We start from the raw sequence: 25758 nt of genomic DNA, 5'->3' as shown, positions 1-25758 counted from the left end.
GAGTGAAGGAAGGTCATAAATGGCATCCCATGGAGACCTGCATGAGGCTTGCATACTGTAGTCATAAGCGATCTGGAAGGGGAGCGAGGACCAAGGTGACAAACATGTCTGATGACCAGGGTAGTAATACAAGAGCTAGGTGAGAAGATTTGCAAAGCAGAAGGAGTTCAGTCTTCACACAGCATGTAGTTCAACAATGCAACTCCTTGCTACAAAACACAGTGGATGGTAGACATTCAAGAAGAAATGGATAAATACATAAAAGCAAAATATGTGAAGAGGGTTGACTACCAAGATGTCATGCTACTCAAGATGTCCCTGAGCCAGGCAGAGTTGGAAAGGTACACTTCTCTGCTGAGATACGCATCAGAGCAGCAAAGAGCCTGCACTGCAGCCAGCCTGGGACAGCTCTGCCAAAATGGGGAGACATACCCACATCAGCACAAGCAACCACCACCTATTCTGGCACTCTTTGAAACAGGCGATCTCTGTCTAGATTGAAGCATTGAAGTATTCTTCAGTATTTACAGCTAGTGCAAGTTTTTGTACTTTACAGAAGAAGGGGTTGCTCCTTAGGTTAAAACAATTCAAGGATTAGTCCCCTCCCTTTGCCATAAGATCAAAGGGTAAAACTGAATCAGGGGTAATGTTTTCAGCATTGCATTCAGACTCCTATTTCATTGCACAGAATTGGCTCTACAAGACATTTCCAAAAATAAATTTGACAAGAACACTTCAGCATTCTTTAATAATAAAAATATTAAAAGAATGTTTCAGCTCTCCACAAACTCTTTTGCTAGGTCACTTTGATAATCTTTGTAAAATCAGGGGAAATGCACTGCCACTGCAAAATTTCAAGTTGTCCCTTACTGTCCTCCCCACCCCCACTTTGGGCGGTGGACTATAAGGCAGACTCAGGCTCATAATACTCTCAGTGCTTAAGGGTTTTGTGTCACTTGTTTGCTGCACTCTTTTTCTAAAACCTTCCTCCTCCTTCTCTGCAACAAAAAAACAGTGGTTCACATAGCCTTTAAATAGAGGGTGCAGTTCTGATCCCTTTCATCTCAAAAAGGGTATATGAGTATTGGGAAAAGTAGAGAGCAATAAGGTTGATCAAATGATGGCTTCCATAAGAGGAATAACCAATTTGGCTGGGCCTTTTCTGCATGGAAATCTTAAAGGGATGCTAGAGATCTACAAAATGTCTTGGGGAGGGTGGGCAAGGACTGATGCTTTATCAGCTCTTCCATTACAAAAACTCAGAGGCAAGACCAGCAGCAGCTAGATTCAAAGCAAACAGGAGGATCTGGCTCTTCACACAGTGCACATGGACTGCCAGAACTCCTTCATGCAGCCTGTCTGGGTGCAAGAGCTGATGCTGGCTCATGGGTAGAATGTACAAGTATTTTGAGGAGAGATAAGTTAGGGTTACTAAACAAACAACAAGAATTTTAGGCAATCCCCCGGGCTGCAACAGGTTGAAGGCTGGAGGAGAATTGTAATACATCTTAAACGCTTGCCCTATTCTTACTCTACCCTTAGCAGCTCTTAAGAATCCCTGTTGTACACAGAATACTTGATCCGCCTTACCATAGCCATGGCTTATATTGCAGGCAAAGGAGGGGCTCCCTTCCCACAGTGGAAAAACTGATCATCATCTGCCGCTGCTGGGCTATACTCCTGCCTGGAGGCCTGGGGGCAAGGCAGGGGATTTTGGAAAGAGAATCTAGCATGTCCTTGGTTGGGGCTGATGGGCCAAATTTGAGCGGCTGACCAGTCTCGGAAGATCCCTGCTGGGCTATACAACATCTCTGTGAAGCTCTGGGGCTAGATCATGTCGTAAACAGGCTGAGGGCCTTTGCTTTCTTACCATATCTGAACAGCTGTGGTTTTGCTTAAATGCTGGTTGTAGAAGGTATCCGATCAATACTCTAGCTGTGTCTCTCAAGTCAAAACAAATATATCTTCTTACTGCACTACATAAGGCATTTCTAACCTACAAAGAAATATTCAGTAATACTGACTCCATCTTTCTGTGTCCACATTGGTTCTGAAGTAAAGTGTAATGTTTTTGAAAGCAGACCAATGCTTTGGAGACTATTACCCTATATCTGTTTTCCTTATGATGATATCTAGGCTTATATTTTGTCCGATTGATTCCAGCTGATAGTTATGACATATTGCAGAAGAAATCACAGGCTTTAGACTGTGAGGATGACAGCAGATGTCAGGATAAATTAGGAACAGACTATGAGGTTTTTTACTATGGAAACAATACGTTACAACAACAAACATGGAGAGATGCAGTAGATACGATACGCAGTCCCTGCACAAGCAGGACACCCAGAGAGCTTTTAACCAGCTGAAGAATTTGAAGACTGAAGATTTAAAGAATTGTGTTAAACTAAGGGAAAGAAGGCTACAATAGCATCACCAGCAAAATGCATCAACAGTAAATAAATACCACTAAGTCACTAAATGCTGATCCTTGGCCAGAGACTCAAATCCAGCTTGGTGCTAAAAGGTGCCTAGCTCCTTAAGGTTTTATTTTTTACCTGTTTTTGATAGTAAGGGCTTTATTTGATTTTTCTAAGTCTGAATTAAGGTATTTATTTTTAGAAGACTATCCCCCAGCCCTTAGACAAACCTGTGCTTCCCAGGAAGAAGTAAGGAAAGGATTTCCTCTGCTAGCCCTTAATTCAGGAACATGGTAAGTCCCATTAACTCCAGTATGGCAAGATGAGTGCATTTAAGCAAATAATCAGATTTCTTTTCTACCATAAAGGTAGAGCTTTGATTTAAGACAACAGAGAACAATACACAGTGGGCCACCGTCTGAGCAAAACCTGCATGAATATGAGCCAGGTAAACTTTCCTGAGCTCACTTCATATATCAGAAGGAGGAATCTAGACCCCCCCTGCTCTCACTGGAGGTGTGAAATTAAATGTCTTTTTTCTCAGAGAGCAACAGAGGACAAAAAAAAATGAAACACAGAACAGAACTCTGCTTGAAAACAGAGTGAAAATAAATCAGCAGTGAATGGATTAGCTTCAGATCAGACTGCCCGGAGCAGCCTGATCTGGAACAGCAGAGCACTCGGGGCTTGTGTTTTTTAAATTAGTTTTAATAAATAGAATCAATAGCTCAAATTATGAAGAAGGACAAAAGCACAGATCAAATCGATCAAGGCTGTAGCTTATCGTTATAAGCCAAGGGGTGTCTTCTCTTGTCTGAATGAGATAAGGTGGCACAAGAATCCACTTGCAGCTTTTCAGTATCTCTCCCAGAACAGCTGTATGTGGAGTTGGATACAGAGCCTGAAATTGCTCCTGGTTATCCAAACACAAACACAGCCTCACTTTCTTTTTCCTTTGCCCAGTGGGAGGGGGTGGGGGGGTGGGGGAATAATCAGGAAATGAATCTTTTGTCCTGAATATAAATGCGGGAATTTACAGGGAGGATGGAACTAAGTAGACAAACAAGCACAAAGTATCCTTCATTATATATGGGATTTAATGCTCACATGAAGAGATTCTTGTTCAAATCACTGGAAAAGTGTCTTTCCACATATTAGGTTAGGAAGGGGTGTTGGAGAGCGTTCAGGAGTTCTCTCTACCCAAAATAGTCAGCCAAGGATTATCCACTGGAGGGGAGTGAGAGGGACGTCATTAACTGCAAACAGGTTTTTGGCGATGGGAGGGGGCATTTGCACACAGGCACCTTGTTTTCCTCTTTGTGGTTTTTTTTTTTTTGTTTTGTTTTGTTTTGTTTTGTTTTTCCCAGAGGGACTTTACTCCTGGAAAGGGAAGCTGCAGTGTTTCACTGCAGGGCCAGCTGCTTTAACATGGGGCTGAGTCACCAAGGAGCAGGGCAGAAGCGTGCCAGCAGCAGGGTACCTACTCTGCACGGGGTGTCTTTGCCTGGGCACACAGCTGCATGTGTGCTCACAGCAAGAGATGGCCTCCAGATCTGCCGTGGGAATGTAAGGGTACAGCACACAGACACTCCTGCTACACGACACACCACCTACAAGGGTAGGAGAAAGCAGCAAATCCTAGCTGCCTCCTTACTCAGGGTAATAGAGGGATGACTCTACTTCAGATAAGCTTAGAATCATAGAATCATAGAATCATAGAATTGTTTAGGTTGGAAAAGACCTTTAAGATCATCAAGTCCAACCATTAACCTAACACTACCAAGTCCACCACTAAACCAGTTCAGGGTAGAGTAATAATTAATTTCATGTTTCCTGGCTTGGTGGCTGGATTATGTTTTAATGAAAGTACAATTAGGAATCACTAAGGTTGGAAAGGTCCTCTAAGATCATCAGTCTAACTGTCAACCCAACACGACTATGCCTACTAAACCGTGCCCCGAAGTGCCACGTCTACACATCTTTTGAACACTTCCAGGGATGGTGACTCCACCACCTTTCTGTGCAGCCTGTTCCAATGCTTGACTACTCTTTCAGTAAAGAAATTTTGCCTAATATCCAGTCTAAACCTCCCCTGGTGCAGCTTGAGGCCATTTCCTCTCATCCTATCGCTAGTTACCTGGGAGAAGAGACGAACACCCACTTCACCTCAGCCTCCTTTAAGGTAGTTGTAGAGCACGATAAGGTCACCCCTCAGCCTCCTCTTCTCCAGACTAAACAATCCCAGTTCCCTCAGTCGCTCCATAAGACTTGTTCTACAGACCATTCACCAGCTTTGTTGCCCTTCTCTGGACACGCTCCAGCAACTCAATGTCCTTCTTGTAGTGAGGGGCCCAAAACTGGACACAGTATCTGCAGCCTCACCAGTGCTGAGTGCAGGGGGATGATCACTTCCCTGCTCCTGCTGGCCACACTATTCCTGATACAAGCCAGGATGCTGTTGGCCTTCTTGGCCACCTGGGCACACTGCTGGCTCATGTTCAGCCGGCTGTCAACCAACACCCCCAGGTTCTTTTCTGCCAGGCAGCTTTCCAGCCACTCTTCCCCAGGCTTGTAGCATTGCATGGGGTTGTTGTGACTGAAGTGCAGGACCCTGCACTTGGCCTTGTTGAACCGTGTTGAACCAATACAGTTGGCCTCTGCGCATCAATCCAGCCTGCTTGTTTTGATTAATAGTGGCCTCCTCCCCCAGTAATGAAGCCCAGGAGAAGCATATTGCAGCTCCAAACAGCTTTTCAAGTCTCAGTTGGACACCAGGTCACCAGCCCTGGGTCTGCATGCGGAGTGCTGGTACATTTCATCACCAGGACATCACCAGGAGCTCCTTTTTCAGCTCAGGGGTTTTACCCCAAACACCCTGAGCATCGGCTCTGGAGCACAAGTGCTGCACAGGAAATTAAATCAGTTTAAAAATCCTTTTTTTCTTTTTTTTCCCACCAATATAACTTTCTTATTAAAATTAAGCCAAGTACAAACTACCAACCCTGAATTTATTTCATCAAATACAGTATAACTGAAGAGGTTTTTGGCACACCACATGACACCCTAGAGGTGTGAGAACAATGCATGGTGCTGATAACCTCTGCTAACTCCCATTCATCCTCAGGTTGAAAAGCTGGCATCAGTTACGTGGGCTTTGTGCCCACATATAGCACATAAGAGTCTTTTTCATTGTTGTGGTTGAATTATAGATAAACAGCAAAACGGGAATAACAATCTTATAATAATAGAACATATGACAAATGTACTACTGAATATCATTCACATGCTCCAGTGATGAGCGTGGTTCAAAGTCTATTTGGAATAGCCTTCCATCTTGCTAATAAATATTCAGAGACTTTTTAATCTTCAAGGACATAATATTGAACATCTGACAAAATCCAGTGTAGATCCATAAGCAGTTTTTATTACATTTCAATCGGAAGTAGATTTCACAATGTTTTATAGCAAGCAGTGCCTTTGCCAGAAGACACAGAACTTTCTTGGCCAAAGTAGTCAGCGGTTAACTGCAAGTCCGACAAAATAAACAAAATACCAATTATGATTGTAGTGTAGTGTAAGTTATTTTCTATTCAGTGAGGAAGAATTGATTTTCCCAGCAGTGTCACTTACACTGTAATGATTATTGCACATAAGACAACTTAAGGAAATGATGGAAAAACAAATTAGATGGGCTGCAGATCATTGGCTTATCTTGACTGCTCACCTTGAGGACAGAGTTAGGGAAACATAATATACAGTACCGGATGTCAGGGTGCTTGAAACCTCTGCTTTCCTTCCACCTCCCTGATATTTCATATTAAAAATTCAAAACAGAAATAAACATTTCCAGCAGGGATAAAGCATGAAGAAGCACATCTTGACAGTCTAAGGATGTTTGCTTAATTAAAAACAATGATAACTTGCTGTGACAGAAGATAATTAAAGGGTATAAATTGTCTAAGAACTTGGCTTTGTCTAATGCTCTCGTTTTATATACACATCTATTCATGAGTCATATGAGAAAAATGTTGCCACCGCTCAGTGGCTTTTGTTAGCTGACACTTCAGTACTGATGACCAAGTGCTGAAGCAATGCAGTAAAAGACTGGGCCCAATATTATGGCACAATCTAATGGAAATCAATAGGAATTCTTCCACTGATTTTTCAGCATGTATTGGATGGACCTTTTATCGCATGCATAAGCCTGAATAATGGGAATAGAGGTTAACCAATCAGTGACATAAAGATAACCTCTTTATGTGGAGATGGAATCATCCCAATCAGAGTTTGTAACAAAAAAATGAGTTGCCTCACATTCTTCTCCGGCGACATCCACAATCAGCCAATGTACTGTACATTAAGTGCTGCACATCTTATCTAGCTGATAGAATTCGCTGCAAAAAGCTTGGTTAACCATGTTTGGTTTTGCTCTAGGGCCAGTAAAAATGACAGTCAGAGTCACCACCAAACCTGAAGTGTCATTGTGAAGTTTCACACATACCCTTCCGGAATCATTAAGTTTTTCATTGGATTTATTTAAAAGGCCTGCATCATTACTTTAAGATCTCCTCTAATTGCAGCTTCCCTGCAGGATCTCCTACTCTTTGCTCTGTTCTACATGGCAAAAAGTCTCTTAAGTTTTAAAGATGAGTTGGCCTTGCAAAAAATGAGAGAATGCATGAATTTTGTAGTTCACTACTTTGTCGAGAAAACACACCACTACTTTATACCCCTTGAGCTGTTGGGGTAGACGTAGTGCTTGGTATTTCAGTGCTTTTGATTATTTCATCTCACTACCCAATCGCTTCTTTTTCTTTCTTTTTTTAAGTGTAACATCTATATCTATTCTTGCAAATGGATTGTTCGAACAGTAGGCATGATAGCGGTCATTCTTTCTCACTTTCTCAGATGAAGGCACACTTTTGGCAATGAGAAAATGAACTCTTACTCTGAGTTTGACAGTTGTAAAGGATGTTTATTTCCTAGGGGTTTGTTTATAAAACTGCAGTGTTTAAAAGATTATTTTATGCTGCTTTTAGCAAAAGTCACAGTTTGTATAAGTGCTACTGTTGTTATTGTTCACCAAAACAATGTTTAGGGCCCATATATTGGGTTACAGAAGAGCAAATAACATGCAAGGGAAGTATGGAAAGACACAACCAACATACTGTTTGCCTTTTTGTATGCTTTTTGATTTTCCTACCTCCTTCACTCAAGCATAATCCTCTGAAACACACAGATGTTTCAGCTGATTATCCCTTTATCTGGCAGAAGTAGCCTCTGACACAGTGAGTATTGCTATTTCAGCACTGAGATAGCACTGAATGGTTAGTGATCAGTTTGACACCTTTTTTTTCCCCCAGAAAGTATTTTCCATGATCACCTCTTCAATAAGATCAACAACAGGGAAGAACATTCGGATGACCATGCAAGCCAAGCATAACTCGGAAGCATGCTGTTAGGCAGGCTAGTAGAGGAAGCATGGTCATTGGGTTCTGTTACAGCAGCTACTGAAATACAGGTACTGATGCTGAAAAAGGACTTGCCAACTGGTGGAACTCAACATCATGGAAATTCCTACAGTGATGCTGTACTTGATGGTAAAGGTGAAATTTAGACCTCATATTGTCTAGGTGCACCTTCTTCCTTTTTTGGAGTGTTTTAAGAAAACCACTTGACATCATATTGAAGATCAGGCTTCTGGGACTTGTTGGCTTCTAGGATCTATGAGAGCCAACCTGAATCAGTTTAGTTCAGAGTAACAAAGTATTTCTATGTAACATAGGCTGAAGCCCAAAGCTGTTGTTCATAAAAGTAGGATACTAGCATAAGGTGCTTTACAGAAATGTATAAACTCCTTTATAAAATGAACATTGTAAAGATGTACTCTAGCTGGCAAGTCAGGCACTGCTAATAAAAATAGCAGCCTGCCATCCCTCCAAAGCAGAGGTTAACAAGCTTTCTGTGGAATGCAGAAAATCTTGAAGGAGACACAAGCAGGAACTTCTGAAGCACTCCCTGCCTCATTCCCTATTTTAGCTGATAATCACTGCTATGTGCATTCAGCCTGGAGGACACTAAACAGATGAATCTACACCTAGAACCAAGGCCACCTCTTGGCAGCCTGATGCGGAAGGGAAAAGAAATAAAGTTTTTCAAAGCCTTGAAAAAAGAGCCAGTCTCCCTGTTTCCTAGCGCCGCTGGAGCGTTTCTTCCAGACAGCGTTCATGCCTCTGACAGACAAACAAAATGGCAAGCCCTAGCTGCTGCTGGTCCACAGCCCTGAATCTACAAAGCTGTCCTCGCCAGACCAGGGCATCAGTAGGTCCAAGGGCAAGCACTCCTCAACAGGTGCTTCATGGAGGCTCATGTTTCCATGTCCAGCCCATGTAATGCTCCTCTAAAGCTCTGGATGGACGTGCTCCAACTTTTAGGGTAAATTGCTCAAAAAACCTGATTTCTGGGATGTGGGCCCATGCTGAGCTGCACTGATATAACACAGCGATAACATGTACAGAAATGAAGGAAGCCAAAGTAATGTTGTTTGTTACATGAACACTGTATATATATGAAAAGAATCCTGTAGATGCATCATTCTTATATTTATGAAGGGCTAAGAAGACATATACAGATAGTAGCTAAACTCATAAAAGGGTGAAAACCTTCCAATTAGTGCTCCATAGCCAGCCCTACTGACCATAACAAAGTCAAGTTATCCGTAATTGAAATGCCCACAAAAATCTCCACCTCAGCTGTCTTTAAATTACTGACTGTAACACTACTGCGAAATGCTGTTTTTCTAATACAGTGACAGAACCTGATACAAGAAAAGTACAGAAATGAAGAAAGTGGAAAAGGTGATGATGCAGAAGCACCATGTCAGTACAAATATATCTGAGGGAAAAGACCCTGAAACTGTATATGCATCACTTGACCATTAAAAAATAGTAGAGCTATGACTTTGTACTGCCTTATTTAGGAGATTCAAAGCAGTAGGCATGCGTTTCATGCCACTGAGCATAAAGCCTTCCTGTGATGAGAAATAGTTATTAGAAAGGAATATAAATGTGCAAGAGGTAATTTTTTTTTCTTTTGAACAAGGAAATATATTGCCACAGGAGTATGGTCTGGTGAATAAGGTCCTAAAGGGGCTATAGTCCCAGCTAAGCCACTGATTTGTTACCCTGTACTCTTGGGAAATTGCTCATCCTCTACATCCAATAGCTTTGCTGTTTCTGTAATGGATAAAATTATGTTTACATACTTGCCAGGAATGTTGTAAAGTCTGTTAATATTTATAGAAAACTTTGTAAGCCCTAAGAAAATCCTATCATTTCCATATGGCCCATTAAAACAATTAAAATTTCCCCTAATAATTTGAAATAAATTTAAACAGTTGGCTACCTATTTCCTCTGTGAACACACATTTTATTTTTCCCTAGAGTGGTTTCCTGTCTACCGCAATAGCACAAAGTCCTGAATCTGCAAATACGTACAGATGGGTAGTTTCACACCTGCGATTCGTCCCACTGGAAGGCAGCGGAGCTGCTTGGGCAAGCAATTAGGATGTGCATGAATGCCGGTGGAATCAAACCCTAGATTTTCTTGTAGGGTATTCCCTCACAGGGGCCACTAATGCCGATTTCAAAGGACTGAAGAATGAGGTCTGGGCTTCATCTGCCATGGCAACAATATACCGCAGATAGGAAATTACAGCTCCTGGGATTTGGACAGAGTGAGTATTTCCCCAAACCAGTAATTCCACCTAGAGAGAGTTGTTCTGTCAGGGAATTTCTTGTTTTGCTGTCATTTTCTGACACAGTCTGTACTTCTTTTATGACTCTCCATTTGCCAAAAAAAGAAAAGCAAAAATTGCCATAGCAGCTCTATTGGCCAAAGAAAACTTTGGGGATATGGCAGGTTTTGTAGCATCAGCCCGCTGTCTTCCCATAGCAGGGGGGTTTATAGCCTCTCTTCTTATACCTTGCTTGTTCAGAAATTTCTGTATGTCTATAAATATTCCTGCTGGGAGACTGGACTCTACGGAAAGACTCTTCAGAATTGATTGCTTCCCAGTAGTTAACAAGAAGGAAAAAATGTATTTGGCTAATCTGTGCTCCTTCTTTGCAGCAGTGAAGAGACTGGAGACGCCAGAGAAAAAAGCACGGGCAGTGCTTCCACTGCTGGAGCCAGATTTGCTTTCTTACCTTGGTGAGTGCCCGTGGCTGTCACAGATATGAATGCTTCCCATTGAATAGGGTGCCCTTTGACAAAGGCTCTGTCCTCAAACATGCTTACTGGGCTACTAAAGACAATAGCCTAATATTTTTGTATCATGTACAAGTGAAAAAAAAAATAATCAAAGCTTACCCTGATGTTACCACTGAAATCCAAACCTCTCAAAGCCAAAGGTAGGCAAGTGTGTTACGGCAGGGATCATTTCTAAGCACAAGGCATAGCACAGAATATAAAACTATTAAAAGGCTTTCAAAAGGTCTGTAAATAAAACCATTATAATCCTTAGCCTGCCCATGTGACAATCCTTTTCAGTGAAGAAAACCAAACCAAAATAACTACTTATCACATCTTCCCATCCCATGCTCCTAGTTTTGGAAAAAGGGATGGGCAGACAGTCTCTCCTTCCATTGCTACTCTCTCCCAGCCGAGCCTTGGCCATTTTATCAGTTACAACTACATATACATGTTTCTGCTTTTCATTCTCATCTTCTTTGCCTGGAGTCAAATCGGTGGAGGAAGAGGTTAAACACAGACATCCTGAGCACATGTGCAGGTGTGTGCAAGCATGCTATTCCCTTCACTTCTTCGGAGTAAGGGCAAGGGGAGGTTGCTTTATGGGGATCCCACTGCATCCCACTGTTTCCCACAGTTTCATGTTCAGAACATAAATAAAGGAAACCAGAAACTCTCCTGAGGAAACAAGCACCACTTTCTCTTCCAGTCTTCACACAGTCAATCCAGTTCTTAATTGTACACTACTATTTCAAATTAAAAAAATATCTGCTAACCATCATTTGAAAGTATATTCCCTCCTTGCTCCACTCTCAAACAAAAGATGAATGAAACATTGAAAACTTGGAAGTTTCCCTCACTGAATATTTACACAGTGTTTTTGGAAAACCACTGACGATTCATAGACTTCTTACAAATAAATATTTACAAAAGAATTCCAATTAACTGACTTTATTTGGACAAGGATTCATACCAGAAAGTACATCCTCATGTGTGCTATGAGGAAACTTTATGTCAGTAGGACTGTTACAAGAGCAATGCTTCATAGGTGTTCACAAAACAGGATTTCCAGACAAATATGCTAAAATGCTGACTAGTAACCACATTCTTGTGTAGATAAGGAAGCAGACAGAGATGAAAGTTTCAGCCTGCCACTCACCCAGCAGGTACGTGTTTAAAGTCGAGGCTGTCCTGTCTATAGCAAGTTTTGAATATGTTACATTCAAGGATATAGCATTATTTAGCTAATCCAGGCAAAGACAGAGGCTCAGAAAGCTCAATATATTTATGGAAAACAAAGGCTGTTTCATACTGTGTTGGTTGAAGACTGTTTTCATTTCCCTCAGAAACATATCTCCCTCTGCATATAATAGCAGTCTGTAAATTCTGCTCTAGCTAACCAGGAGCAAATACATCTGAGTGGCTTGATAAGGTAATGGAAGATAAGAAGCATCCATAGCTTCCAGGCCGAGTGCCTGGAACACCTAAGGATGTTTGGAGGAAAACATTAAGCAAAAGCAAACAAATCACAAGCTTTCCTGACCCTAGACCCCCAAAATCAAGGAAGCGGTACCCGAGTAAAGCCAGAAATTGGGCTCCTTATTACAGTGCATGCAAGATAATTAGAAGAAATAATTTTCTATACTCATATGAAATCCAGGCTTGACTCAGACCTATAATTTGAAATAAGCTTCTTTTTAATGACTTAAATTTCACTGCTAATAAGAGCAGTCCAGTCAAACTACAGGCAAAGAGTGTAAAATAATTTACAGGTTTTGTCTGAAAAGGTCAAGGTCTTAAACAAAGAAAAGTGACTTTTCCTACCAAAGTGCTTGCCCCTTGCTGTGTAAAACTAATAGACCGCTGTGAAAAATAATACCCGTCTTTTGTGCCCAAAGTATCTTGTTTACCAAACACACACACACATATTAATTACCAATCAGCTACTGCCAAAATGAACAACATATGTCTGACAGGGGTCCCCATCGCCAGACAGGGAAAATGAACTTAGTTCTTTCCACTAAAGTTAATGAAGCTGTGACAATTTAAATTAGCTGTGAACCTACCCCAATTATCTTTTAGCTTGCCTGCACAAGGACACTCAGGAAAGTTAAGCAGAACTAACTAAAAAGCCATCAAGTTAGAAGAGAGTGAGGCATGTTGAACTTTACGTGGATTTCTTTCACTCCTCAGTTGGGTGTCTAACAGGTTTGTTTATTTTTCTTTGCTATGCTAGATAATTTGGTTTGCCTTTGCAGGACCCCCTCCTGCATACAAACTGCTGGCACTTACAGTAGCTATCCCCTTTGGGATGTATATTCACTTGGCATCTCTCTTCTGTGCAACTGTTCTCTCTGTTCTTGTGGCACTCCCAATACACCCTCTTTTTTCACCCTTGTTAAGCTCTCCACATACCCAGTATTTTCAGTAACACATCAGCCCAGTGAGACCCCCCCGGCATCTGTGAAGGAAACTCTTGAGCTGCACAGCAGACTATCTCCTGCTGGGTTATCAGGCAACACATGTGTGTGATACTCTTCTAGAAGAATTCAATTTGGAGCTTTTAAAGACATCTTCTGCTGGAGGTCTCTCTTACATCTCGGAAATGCTGCTGGGAAGAGCAAGTATTTGAGAAGCTTTTTTTTTTTTTTTAAATATTTTTTTTTTTATTTCAGAGGCATGGCCTGGGTTTTGAGAGAGATAATAAGCTTTATTCTTCGGAACCGAAATGCTGATATGAGTTTGCTAAGGGCCAGATCCAGAAAATTATTAACTCAAATTCCCAAGCTGTCATTTATAAACCTGAGTGAGGAGCGGAAAGCATATTGCACGTACAAATGCAGATACAGGTATAACGGATGAGTTGTCCTGGCTTCGTGGCTCTTACAGCATAGCAGCTTGTACCCTGCTAGGTCAGAGCATAAGGGGCACGTCCCCCCCCCCCCACCCCGCTTTCTGCATCCCCCTCATGTATAAATAACCTGAGCTCACTGTGTAAGGGATGGGAGGGCAACTCAGCAAAACTGAACAACTGCAACAGAAACACATAAGCAGTTTAATGTCTTCCAAACTCATAAAAGCACTCTTCAGAACTTTCCCCTAGAGCTCTGACTATGCTCTGGTCTCCCAGCTAGTGACAGTTGCGTGTAAGTGTCAATAGGATTCGCTGGGCCAAAGTGTCTTGGCCTCCCTGGGTGGGATGAGAGATGAAGTTAATACATTTTAATATTAGAAAAGAGAAGGCAACAAAGTCTAAAATACAGTGTTTTAATTCTGTGCAGTGAAAACTGATGACTTGTGAGAAGCTGTAGTAAGGGGAGTAAATGAAGCTAGGAAACCATCCATACTGTTGGAGAGTTTAGTGTGGCATGCCATTCAGAGCAAAGGAAATTAACTGCTGCATGACACCAGTGAATTCGTGATTCCTCAAATCTGTTTGGTGATTCATGTTCTTGTTGGAGAAGTAAAAGATAGACCTCCATCCTACTTTGTAATGACCCCTAGGCTTGTCAACTTCTTCATTTTAACCAAATTTTAGTTTAAAAGGACTTATTTCTGATCTTACCAGCGCTGTTCTCTCTTGCTGTGCCTCTATGCTAAACCTTGGTATTTACCAGCTCGCTTCTCATGAATAACATTACTGTCAAACTCTCCTAGGTTGTAATTATATGAAACATTTGAATGGGGAGACACCCAAGATGAAGACACCATATTTGAGACAAGAACATGTGACACCTACAAATGAGTAGTTTAATCTTCCAAACACTTTAGAAATAACATTGATGATAATCTCATTCAATAGGCAAGTTTTGATTCTTTTTAGGAAGTGAAGCAGAGTATACCATGCCTAAAATGTCTAACAGAGACGCTTTATTTTGGGACATGGAGCTGACAGGCCCCAGGAACCTATTTTTCCTGGTATTAGATGTGTGGGGATGTGACATGGGCCCTCTATTTTTTGTGTGTGTGAGACAGAGGCTGCTGGAAAAGCCAGAACTTGTACATTGGGAGAGTCTCTCTGTAGCTGACACCAGTGAAGGGCATCAGCTGACACAGACCTTGGTACCCTCTCAATGCCACAGGCAAACAAAATCAAGCCTTGTCTTTCACTGTGTTTCCCTGGAAAAAGTTTAGTGATTTAACAAGTCATATACTTGCCATTAAATTTTAAGTGAATACGCTTTCATTTCAAAGATACATTAGATACATATGCACACATCTATACATCTTCAGACTTGATCACACAACTCCCATAGATGCATCAAGCTGCAGTCCTTACAAGTTGGGTGGAAGTCATGCATATGTATTTATCACCATAATATCATGAGTAAGCCAGCAGAGAGTACTGCACTGCAAAGCAACTCCTACTGCATGCAGCATACCTCCTCACGTTGAAAAGCTCCCAAAGATTTGGAAACTGGGTGTTTCTATAGAGGTATGTACTTCGTAATTTATAGTAGCTGAGGATCTGCCCTGCAGAGTTTATTATACTTCTTTAGTGTTGCTTTCTTCCTTTTCTTTTTTCTCTCTTATGCTCTGCCTATTTCTTTTTATCGTCCCAATGAAAATGTCAAATATTGAATCCAGCATAAGCATTGGACCACTCCACTGATATACAGCCAGTGATTGTACAGCAACCTCTGTAGGTGCTTTCTGCTTCAAGGTATGAACTGATCATAAATTCAGGAAGAGAAGAATGTAGCACTAACTGTAGACTTTTTTCTACCCTAATGGAAGCAAAGCTGGTTTAAATAAACAAACAAACAAACAAACAAACAAAAAGCTTTCAATAGTGTGTAATATGTTTTCAATATGCTCTGCTGTGCAAATATTCTCATCCCCTTCTGATAATATGTGTGTTTATTGATTAACTCTATGATTAACCACCATAACACAGACACTTGAAAGCTTCATGGGTCTTCATTTTGTTAGCTTACTTTATCCTCTCCAAACCCTGTCCTTCTTAGATTAAGGTCAGTCCCCCAGTATAAACACCTGAGCAAGAACTGTAATTGTTTGCAGGTTTCAATGTAGTTCAACTTTAAGTGTGAAAGCATAAAAAAATCCTAATTGCAGCTGTCAATAACAGTGTGGCAGCTACTGTTCACATCATTTGCAGCTTCTGTCGCAGGGAAGCACATCTGACTCACTACATAACACAGAAGTTGCTATTTCAAGGCAGCCACTGTTTTAGCGGTCAGACGTCTACTCAGCCTTGGCTTGATAGTCTAAAGTAAATATCCTTGAGCAATTGTACAAAAACACCTATGCAGAGACCAAGTAAAAAACCCCACTGTTTATAGTTTGCAGATACTTGCGAGAAAGCAGTCTACATAACTTGCCTCTAAATGGCTCTGACGACGGCTAGGCTGGTTAGTGAAGCCAGAGAATGGATTTTAAAATACAAAATACCATGTGATCAAGCCTAGGCCTTAATTATTTCACCTGCAGTTTCCCTCTCTCTTAGATAGCACTTTAACAGATGGGTGCCAAATGATGGACTGCCTCTGTTGTCAATTATTTCAGTCATCTCAGTTGCTCCTTTCTAAAACTGGCACCAATCTCCTGCTGGACCCTCTGGCACACTAACACGTTAAACAATTCTTTTTAATTAGCTGAGTCACACATCCAAGTTTGCAAGCTTTCTTTGAGGAGCCTCCATTCTCAAGAGATGTTTCTTATATAGCCCCCAAGTGTAGAAACAGTCAGGCAGAAGGTACCAACTGGTCAAAATCTACATGCTGCTGTGGGCTGCTTCACTTGTACCCCAGCAAAGGATGGCCGGTCATCAGGGGAGTAAAGTTTGGGAGTAGGAGAAAATTAGGAAAGTAACTGAGTTGGAGGCAGTTTCTCTTTATAACAAACACATGACAAAATTTGATTTCCTGGTACCTTTTTATCACAGCATTAGTTACAGGATGCAGGTAAAATGCTGATATCAGTATTTCTTTCACATGACTCTGCAAGCAGAATTGGACCAAGCAGTCTTTTTCCCCTCCCTTCTTAGGCTGCCTTGTACTGTTGCTTTATTTTGTCAAATCAGAGGTACAGTCTACTGCCCAAATGGTTGCACCTAGCTACTGTGGTAGAGCTCTCTATTTCCCTGGGATACTGTAAGAGTGATTTCAAGCACCGCTGAGATGAGAAACCCAAAAGCAAGGAATGGTGCTGTAAGAGAATGAATAAGGTTGTCCTGGCATTTCTAGTTGTATTCCCAGTTGATATTCATGTTTCTGCTTAAAGTATTTTGCTAAATCTTAAGAAGGATCCCTTCTGTTCTGATAACAAGCTATTTTTGTTTGCATTACTTTCTCAAAACAAGGTCTGTAATGACTAAATGAAATCTTAGTGAATACTAAGGCTGGATTACAAAGCTTGACACTGGATTTTAAAACTGTTTTAAATCTGCAAAGGAGTAAACTAGGTGACTTAGCCCTCCCCTCTGCAACACCCTTGCTAAAACAGATGCTAATCCAACAAGGAGCAAAACCCTGGCTCTTGTACCATGCTGCAGAGCTCATGTTCACTGTGGAGCATAAGCTCTCACTGTCAGAAAACCAACCACGAAGAAACCCATCACGGCAGCATGTGTCAGCGGCCAACCCTCAAAAAATAAATAATAATTAAAAAAATCAGGCATGGCAAAAAGCAGAGATAATGGTTGTTGAAGGCAATGTTTTTACAATTATCCTGAGTTTTCTTACCAAGTAACAGAGCTGGCTGCCACATGCCAGTGTCCTGACTTAAGAAACAGCTGTAGTAGAATAGAAACACACAGCAACAGGAGAAGTGCTTGAGGCTTATCAGGCTCCTGTTCTCTCTCCAAAGCTTTCACCGGCATGTTATTCAACATCTAAAAGGCACTAGGAAAGGACACTAGGATAGCTTAGGAAAACTATCAAGACCACATAACAGAAGGTGAAGAGCTCTAAGTGTACTGAAGAAAACCCCCTCCTTTACATCAAACAAAAATAGACTACATCCAGCACTCACAGAATGAGCTCTCAAGTGAAAAAAGTACCATGCAGGAGCTGTGCTCAGCAAGAAGTCATCTGTGCTTGTGTCCTATACAGGGTCCTTAGACACTGTGGCCATCCACGCTCAAGTTGCTATACTGATTTTAAAACCCTTTTGACTCATTGAGGCTTTTTGAAGAAAGATAAAGCAAGCTTTTTCTGTTACCAACAGTGCATTTGCAACAACACCTGGAGCAGTAAAGTCCATTTTAGTCACCTGAATCACCCCACTGGGCACTCATTGGAGAGCTGCGTAGGAAGGCACCTTTCTAGAGTCCCCCTTTGACCCTGAAAGAAAATCTAAGGTTTATGACTTAATAGCTCTTCAGCTAATGTATCTGGCTTTAGTAACATTAACATTTGGTATATTCAAAGCAACTCTACAGAGTTTTCTTGGACAAATTCTCAAGCCATGCTGAAATCAATCCCAGGTCTATAACTGATTTAACAGGCCCAGAATTACCTCCCAAGGAACCAAAAGTTGGTGTGAGAATAGACTTGAGAGATTCTAACTCTAATATTTTAAGACGCTGCCAGAAGAAAGGATTCACTTGCTGGTTTTGGTCACACTAACGTAGTCGGCCTGTTTCACACAATACACACTCATGCTGAGGAACCCATGAATTAGCATCCTCAACAAACCCTCGTGAAGTTAACAAGGATCTTCTGCAAACAAATCTCATTTTACTAACAGCTGCTTTCTGGTGATATAAAACTCTACTTCTTTGCAGAAATAATTATAAACTGCTTTTACTTAATCCCTAGAAGGCAGACCTTAACTGCGTAATCTAAAGAAAGAATCAAAGGAAAATTAAACAAAATTAGCAGTGTATGCCTGGAGCACAGTTCACTCAGGATTTAGATGACCTAAACCACAGATGGATTATTTTTCCCTCTAGTTGCGAGAATGATTTAAACTTTTACTGACCTTCTGCAGTTAATTCGGATATTTTTCTCAAGTTTGCACCATGGTCTACTTATTCAGTGAGCATAACAACTCCTCCTTCTGAACAAAACATAACTTCTTCCCTAGAAAAACTGTGGGGTAGTAACCATGGATGTATTGTGGTGTGTAAAATCAGGATAGGGTTATATTTTTCCAGCTACTGACATATCATTCTTCCTTGTATCCTCCCTCCAAACTTGCCACTCCACTTATTGATCACAGGGTTTATCCAGGACTACTCTTTTCATTTTTGCTTTAGGTCCTAATAATGTCAGATGGCTGTGGGTGTAGGCGAGGGGTGATATAACTTGCTTTAAAAAAAATTAAAATGAAAACACTCGCTTACACAATTACATACTTGCCATTGCGTAAGCTCTTTTGCTCGCCTGTGCTACTGACACAGAAAACAGCTGTCACACAGTATTGCTCACGCAACTTTATGGAAAACAAAGAGAAGCTTTAAGAGAGATAAAACTCTTCCTTGAGTAACGGAGTATGGTATCTTTACGTAGTTCACTCTCTCCAACTGCAGTTGTGCTGCTCCTCTGATAGAGGAGGATTGCTCTCTGAATAAACTCGTTTATCAGAGTCCTTTCTGTAATGCCTTCATGATTTCAAAAAGAAAACATGAAGTTGCTTCTTGGTAAACAAGCACAAACCTTTGGAATGCTCCCACAGTACAAACACAAATGCTTATCATCAAGTTGTTTGGGGCAGACAAGTTGCACTACACTTTTCGACAACACTAAAGCAAGCTGTAAAGAAAGCTTAGGCTTTATGCTTCAAATTACTGTCACAGCACCAAGGAAGCTTGTTTAAAATTTAGTCTGTGCTTTGCATTATAACGTACCATATTGTCTCTTAACGGAGATCTTAAAGTGTGCACGATCAGAGTAACAGAGAGGAGCTTCAAGAGGTAATTAAGCGAATGTCAGAGGAAGGGCTGTGCTTTCCAAACAGCTGGTGTAAGTCTCCCAAGCGACTCCCTACAAACCCGACCCTTGGCTTGCCAAGCAGCAGTTTGTTTTGAAAGCCAGTGACAAGGCTGCTGCTCTCAACCATTCCCTCTCCCTACTTACAGTTCGGTGGTGTTGGTGGGGATGTCCCGGGGAACCTGGACCACCTTGCTCTCCTGACAAATGAAGACCCTGCCCACGCAGCGGCAGGCATGGTGCTGGCATCCTGAGCAGCCTGCCAGGAAAACCAGCAAACAGGTGAGGACTGGAGACATCTCTGCCTTCACATCTGTGCCCGTCTCCTTCATCTCAAAGGGAGGAATGCAGACACCTCCCAGCCCAACTCCCTGAATGGAAGATCCGCCCCAAAAGCTGGGATGAACCACATGGCTCTTGGGGGATGGCTTCTGAGCAAGTTTTGGTTTATGGCCCCAGATCCCTTATCACCTTAGAGTAGGGATGGAAAGAAACCATGACAATTTTCCATGATAAAATTATTTTATATTTTAAGTGGTGGTGAAATCATAGGCCCCAGATGAATTAACCAGGGTGCTTTTGACAGACTGGGTATCTGCACTGGGAAAAGGTCCTTCCTTCTCAGCTATTCTATTTTGCATATCTCCTTTGGTAAGACCGAGGGACAACAAAGCATTTTTACTTTCTACAGCCCAGGCACTTTTGTCCCTGAAGGAGAGGCACTATTTATGCTCCTCTTCATGCATTCAAGAGCCCCTGCTTTTGTGTTGCTCCTAGGCAAAAAAAATGTGTTATTTTTGTATTTTATAGGGTATATAATCTACCTGATAGGTTAAAAGCTATACAATCCTAAAGCCAGAGCTAAATAACATGCCTTTATTTTTAACTGTGATTATTCTTCTCACACTTGCTGATTCATCTCCTCTTTTCCTTGGCACCTTTTTAGGAACCCAAACAGGAGAAAATGCCACAATCCCAGTGGTCCCTGGGGACTGGTAAGTTAATTTCTTCATCTGGAAAAAACCCAGAAATACACAGAGTCGATATTTGTGAGACAACAGGAGGAAAACAGCTTCAAGAATACTATCATAAGGCCTGGATGTTGAATCCCATCTTTGAGTCCTTATTTGTTTTGTTTACCTTTTGACTGAGCTAAATTTCTTGTTACAAGTATTAATCCTTGGGGAAGGAACCTTGCTAACTGTTTCCTGGCACTCAGTCATGCTGCACCAGGCTACCATCTGGAACCAGGTTTTGTCTACAAGGCACCTGAAATGAGAATTTTGAGATACAAAGGTGGGGTTTTTTGTTGGTTTTGGTTTTTGTTTGTTTCTTTTTTCTTTTTTTTCGCCCTTTTGGACTGTAAATAGCTCTTTCAGACACACAGAGCTTTTAAGTCACATGCATTTTAAGTGAGTGCTGGAGCTGGATTGCCATGGGTAATTCTGCTGAACTTGACTCATGTTCAATCCTTCACACTGCTCAGAAGGATTTTAATCTTGTTAAAAGCAGCTGCTAGGTTGTTTTTTGGGTTTCTTTAAACTGTTTTTTTTTCTTCTCCCATAATCAAAAAGCATAAGCAAACATAATGAGATACAAGACAGCATCTTTTCTCTGAAGTGTGCTATCTGAAAGATTCTATCATTCTCACCTTTAAAATAACATCAAAATGTAGATGTTTCTGAAAGGATCTAATTATGATTTTCAAAACTAATTCAACAGATTCTGTAAGTTACCGTAAGAGTTACCCTAATTTTACCAAATCTCAACAAATATTTATTTTTCCCCACTCACTTAAACCTATTCAAGATGAAACACTGATGTTTACATAAAAATGATTTTAAAAAATCATTACAATCTCTTTCTAACAATTGTAGGCTTGTAATGAATTGTAAGAGTATTCATTTGGCTGTATGTGTAAAACGGAGTCCATTTTGCTAAGGTGTTGAATAAGTTTCATGAGAATGACAGTGACTACCAGAAAAAAGGTTGTCTAAAATACTAGTGACTTTTTCCTCCTGTGTATATATTCTTTCCTTCAAAAAATCTTAGACCTACAAGATCTTCTGAAATCAGTACTGCCTTTACTTTCCTTCATGCTGAATGGGATGAAAACTGTAGAAGTCAGTCCTATGGTCAAAGAAATTCCCATATAGTAAAGAATTGCTATAGTCCACTGCAAGTTGGACTAACTAGACACTGCAGGATTTAAACAAATGCTAGGAAGACAACTCATTTGAGGCTTTTCTGGGTTTGTCTTTTCAATAGCAAGTCTCTAGTTTCTACAGCTGTAGACTGAAAGTAGGCTGAAAAAAAAACCCCAAAAACAAAAGGTGAAGCCTGAGCAATATATAGGGCACAAGAACATTTGACTACAAATGAATGTAAGTCATATCTCTTCATCCTGAAATACATCAATATAAATGGTCATATTATACTGATGAAATGGATAGTAATATTTATGATGTCGTTTAAAAAGCAGTAACATTCTCTGAATGTCAAAATAATTTGCCCCAATATGAAGACATTGTAATTTGATTAACTTTGGATTTCATAGATCAAACTACAAAATTTGTTTCAGATGATAATAACAATTATTCTATATGCAAAAGTCAGGAGGCTACAAGAGATCTTTCCAATTACTAGTGACTTTCAAGACTATGCCAAGTATGTTTTATTTTAACACAAGTAAAACATAGATGTTTTAAAACCTCAAGTCAGGCCCAGCAGCAAATCATGAGCATAATGAAGAAAAATTGGAGGGAGGTTGTCTCTTTCCCATTTTTGTTTGGTGAGGCCATTTTATCATTACAGTACACATTGCTCCGCTTTCAGACTCTGGTGTCTATTAATTTTGTGAACTGGGAATCTCTCCTGATTTCTGTTCAAGACTGCCAAATGACACACAGCCACATCACTACAGTCCCCTGGATGGATTAATTGGCTGATGACCCTCTGTTAACAGCTGTATTACCAGTTCAGGAACACAAATCTCTCCTCTCGGGAAGAAAATCTGTGTAAAGGAGGGGGAAAAAAATGCCAGGATACCTCCTGGTCTTTTTCTGGGAGGCTGCACTCACAAGCCCTTCTTGAGCACCAGGCTGGAGTTACCACCATGCCTGAAAACCCAAGGGACCTGTTGCAGGGGATTCATGAGAGCTACTTAAAGCTAGTCATAAATATGTCTCTCATCTTTGTGCCATCACAGGGTTTCCTTCTTTTTCTCAGTAGCTTGTTCAGAGCAATTCAGGGGGCAAACTCATGCCTCCATAGGCCTGCCCCAGCTACGCACTGTGCCACCTTCAGAGCATCATGTGCTAGGAGCAAAGAGCTGTCCCGTGGAGATGGCTGGCTGTGATACACTGTCATTGAGATACTTACTGTTGAAAGTATAAATGCAGAGATGATGGTGCTTTCAGATATTTCTAAGAACTTTATCTTTGCATGCCTTTGCAGAAGAACTATGCTCCAGCTGGCAAATTGGTCTTGAGAGTGTAAACTGTTTTCGTTGGTAAAGAAACAGAAATTTCCCCAAATTGAAACACTGTATCAACAGACATGCAGCTAAGTGAATTATGACAGAAACTCAAGGATGATGTTATAGATTATGTAATTACATGGCTTCTGGGATAGACAGTTTTTAAGATTATATTGTCACCAAGGAATCTTTTTTTAAGACAATAGTAAAGGAGTCTGGTTGATAGTTAAGCTCTGAAGTTACCATTGGCCTCTAAAATTAACATTGGTCTAATTCTGCAAGCACTGAGCTGGAGGAACCGAGGGGTTTTGCAGATCCCATCCTCTAACCAAGCAGTGGTGCTTGTCCTGGGCCATGCTGTCACCTGGACTGAGGGGGATATATCACCCCAACTCTCTCCCTCTTGCCCTTACTAAGCTTGCTCCAAATATACTGAAATGACTCTGAGCTCTTCCACTGCAGTGCAGACATGGTCTGCTCAGCATCTAAATCCAGCTGTTGGAGGTGTGGGAAGAGCTTTTTTTTATAAGGCAGGAAGCTTACAGGGTGTTGGAGTGTACCAACCTACAGGCAAGCAAGTTCACAGCAGTTTCTGCTTTTGTTTCTGTCTTTTGAAACACAACATGACAGCTAATTAAGTGCATACTCTTTCTGCTGACATTTCCCAGCCTCAGAATGGTGTTTAATTACTGAATGCCATTGTAACACTGGCTTTGCTTAACCACAAGCATTCTGTAAAAACGTGTAGGCAAATAAATCACCTGTATGAACAGATGACATACAAACCACATCCAAAAGAAGTTTATCCTTCAAAGCATGGGGATTCCTTGCTCTTTTGATGATTTCCAGCACATAGGTTCTCCCTATGGGTTTACAGGCAGTGATAACATCTATTGTCCTGACTACCATGCTATGATCAGAAAAAGATGTTTTCTATCCAGAAAAGCTTGCAATGTGAGATGTAATAGAGAGATGCCTAAGAGGGGATTAAGAAGAGGATGTTTGACACATCATTGATTTGTCTTTTGTGGATGACCAACTTGGGTTTTAAAACAGCAGATCACTCAGGCTAACAGACCATTTACCTGATAAAAACATAATGTTTTAGGCTTCTTTCCAGAAATAGTCTTTCTGAACAGATTTAGTTTTAGCTTCATCTTTTTCCATGAATGGGGATTATTTTTAAATACATTTGAATGGCCAGACTTTATCTGTGCCCTCAGTGTTGAGAACATAAAACTGTAAACTAGCCTAATAAAAACAGTAGCTTATTGCGCTCTCAGTTCTTTTAGCCAGCTGCCTGCATGCAACCTTAACTCTAAAAGAAGAGTGAAATGGAGATAGTAAATTAGCCACCAGAGGGAGTGCATTCACTCGAGAAGAGAAAACACACTGGTATAAGGAAAGGATTAGAAATTGTATAGAATTATGCTCACACAGATTTCCTGTGACTGTCTGGCTTTTGACTTCAGAACTTGGCTGTGATTAGTTCCCTTATTAAATAGCACCTCCGCAGACCGCAGAGCAGCACGCCACATAGCATTCTCTTTAACACAGCAATAACTGACTGCACTGTGTCTCTTGCTTCCCTCGCTCCACCCTACCCTCCTTAAAACCTAATTAGCATTCCATGCAAATGGTCCTGCCTATCTGTTTAACTAGGGAAGCACACTGCTCAGCACGGAATGGCCTCAGACACTTCTAACGTTTTTGCTGACACTTCTCAGCAGCGAGCATGTGCTTGTGTTACAATCTGGAGGAGCAGGGGAATGATGACTTTCTTTATTTCACTCTGCTCCAATACTTTTGTGGCCTTGATGGCTGACAAGCTCCTACCCAGCCCTTTATCTATATGATTTTTCAGAGGCAATCTGAGGATATAAGCACCTCATGTATTTTTGGACCATGGGAGACATATGCAAGAGACAACACTGAAGTCAGAGAATACTCAGATGCCACCCCATCTAGTACTGCTCCTCAGGTTTGGGTCTGTTCATCCCCAGTCGATAATAAAAGACGCAACCCATCTGCTAGGTTTCTATTACATGTCTGTAGAAGCACAGTTATAGAAGTACTTTTTCTTTGCACTGTCCATGAGTGGGTTTGACTAGACCAAAATAATGCACAACAGACACTGAAGCCTGCCTAGAATCATGCTTTGCATGATATATTCTTCCGTGATGCTTTCCCAGCCAGCAAAGCATATCTGAAGGCCAGACATGCAAGGCAAGAGAAACCTTGCCTAACTGTAGTGTCGAGTAACCTCCCTATGGACAAAAATAACCATACATTTCTCACGTTAGCACCAGTAGAACCTCATGAAATCCAACAGAGACAAATGCAAAGCCCAAAACCTGGGGAGGACAAGCTCCGTGCAGTGATACAGGCTGGGCACTGCCTGGCCAGGGAGCAGCTCCGCCAGTAGATTGTGAGAAGTGATTATTCCCCTTTACTCAGCACTTGTTAGACCACATTGACAGTACTGCCTCCAGTCTGGGACCCTCAGTAACAGACAGACATCATTTAACTGTGGGGCTGGGGGGGCGGTTCAGGGAAGGCCACCAAGATGGTCAGGGCAGGAGCTCTTGCCCTGTGAGCTGAAGCTGTGAGACCAGGGCTTGGTCAGGGAAAGCGATGGCCTGTGAGGACCTAACAGCAGCCCCCAGTGCCTATGAGGAGGTGATCAAGAGGTGGACCCAGGCTCGCTGCAGAGGCATGG

General features: G+C 41.4%; 1 protein-coding gene across 1 annotated transcript in view; it reads right to left on the bottom strand.

Annotated features, from left to right (window-relative positions):
• Positions 1–19965, bottom strand: part of FSHR (follicle stimulating hormone receptor) — an 83193-nt gene extending 63228 nt beyond the window's left edge. The window contains exon 1 of the mRNA XM_075707622.1: positions 19709–19965. Within this exon, the coding sequence (XP_075563737.1) occupies positions 19709–19893 (185 nt within the window). The 5' untranslated portion in view covers positions 19894–19965. The remainder of the gene's footprint in view (positions 1–19708) is intronic.
• Positions 19966–25758: the final 5793 nt, after the last annotated feature.

The sequence above is a fragment of the Pelecanus crispus genome, chromosome 3 (genome assembly GCF_030463565.1).
Source record: "Pelecanus crispus isolate bPelCri1 chromosome 3, bPelCri1.pri, whole genome shotgun sequence".
Taxonomy (NCBI): domain Eukaryota; kingdom Metazoa; phylum Chordata; class Aves; order Pelecaniformes; family Pelecanidae; genus Pelecanus; species Pelecanus crispus.
This window is presented reverse-complemented; position numbering and strand designations above follow the sequence as displayed.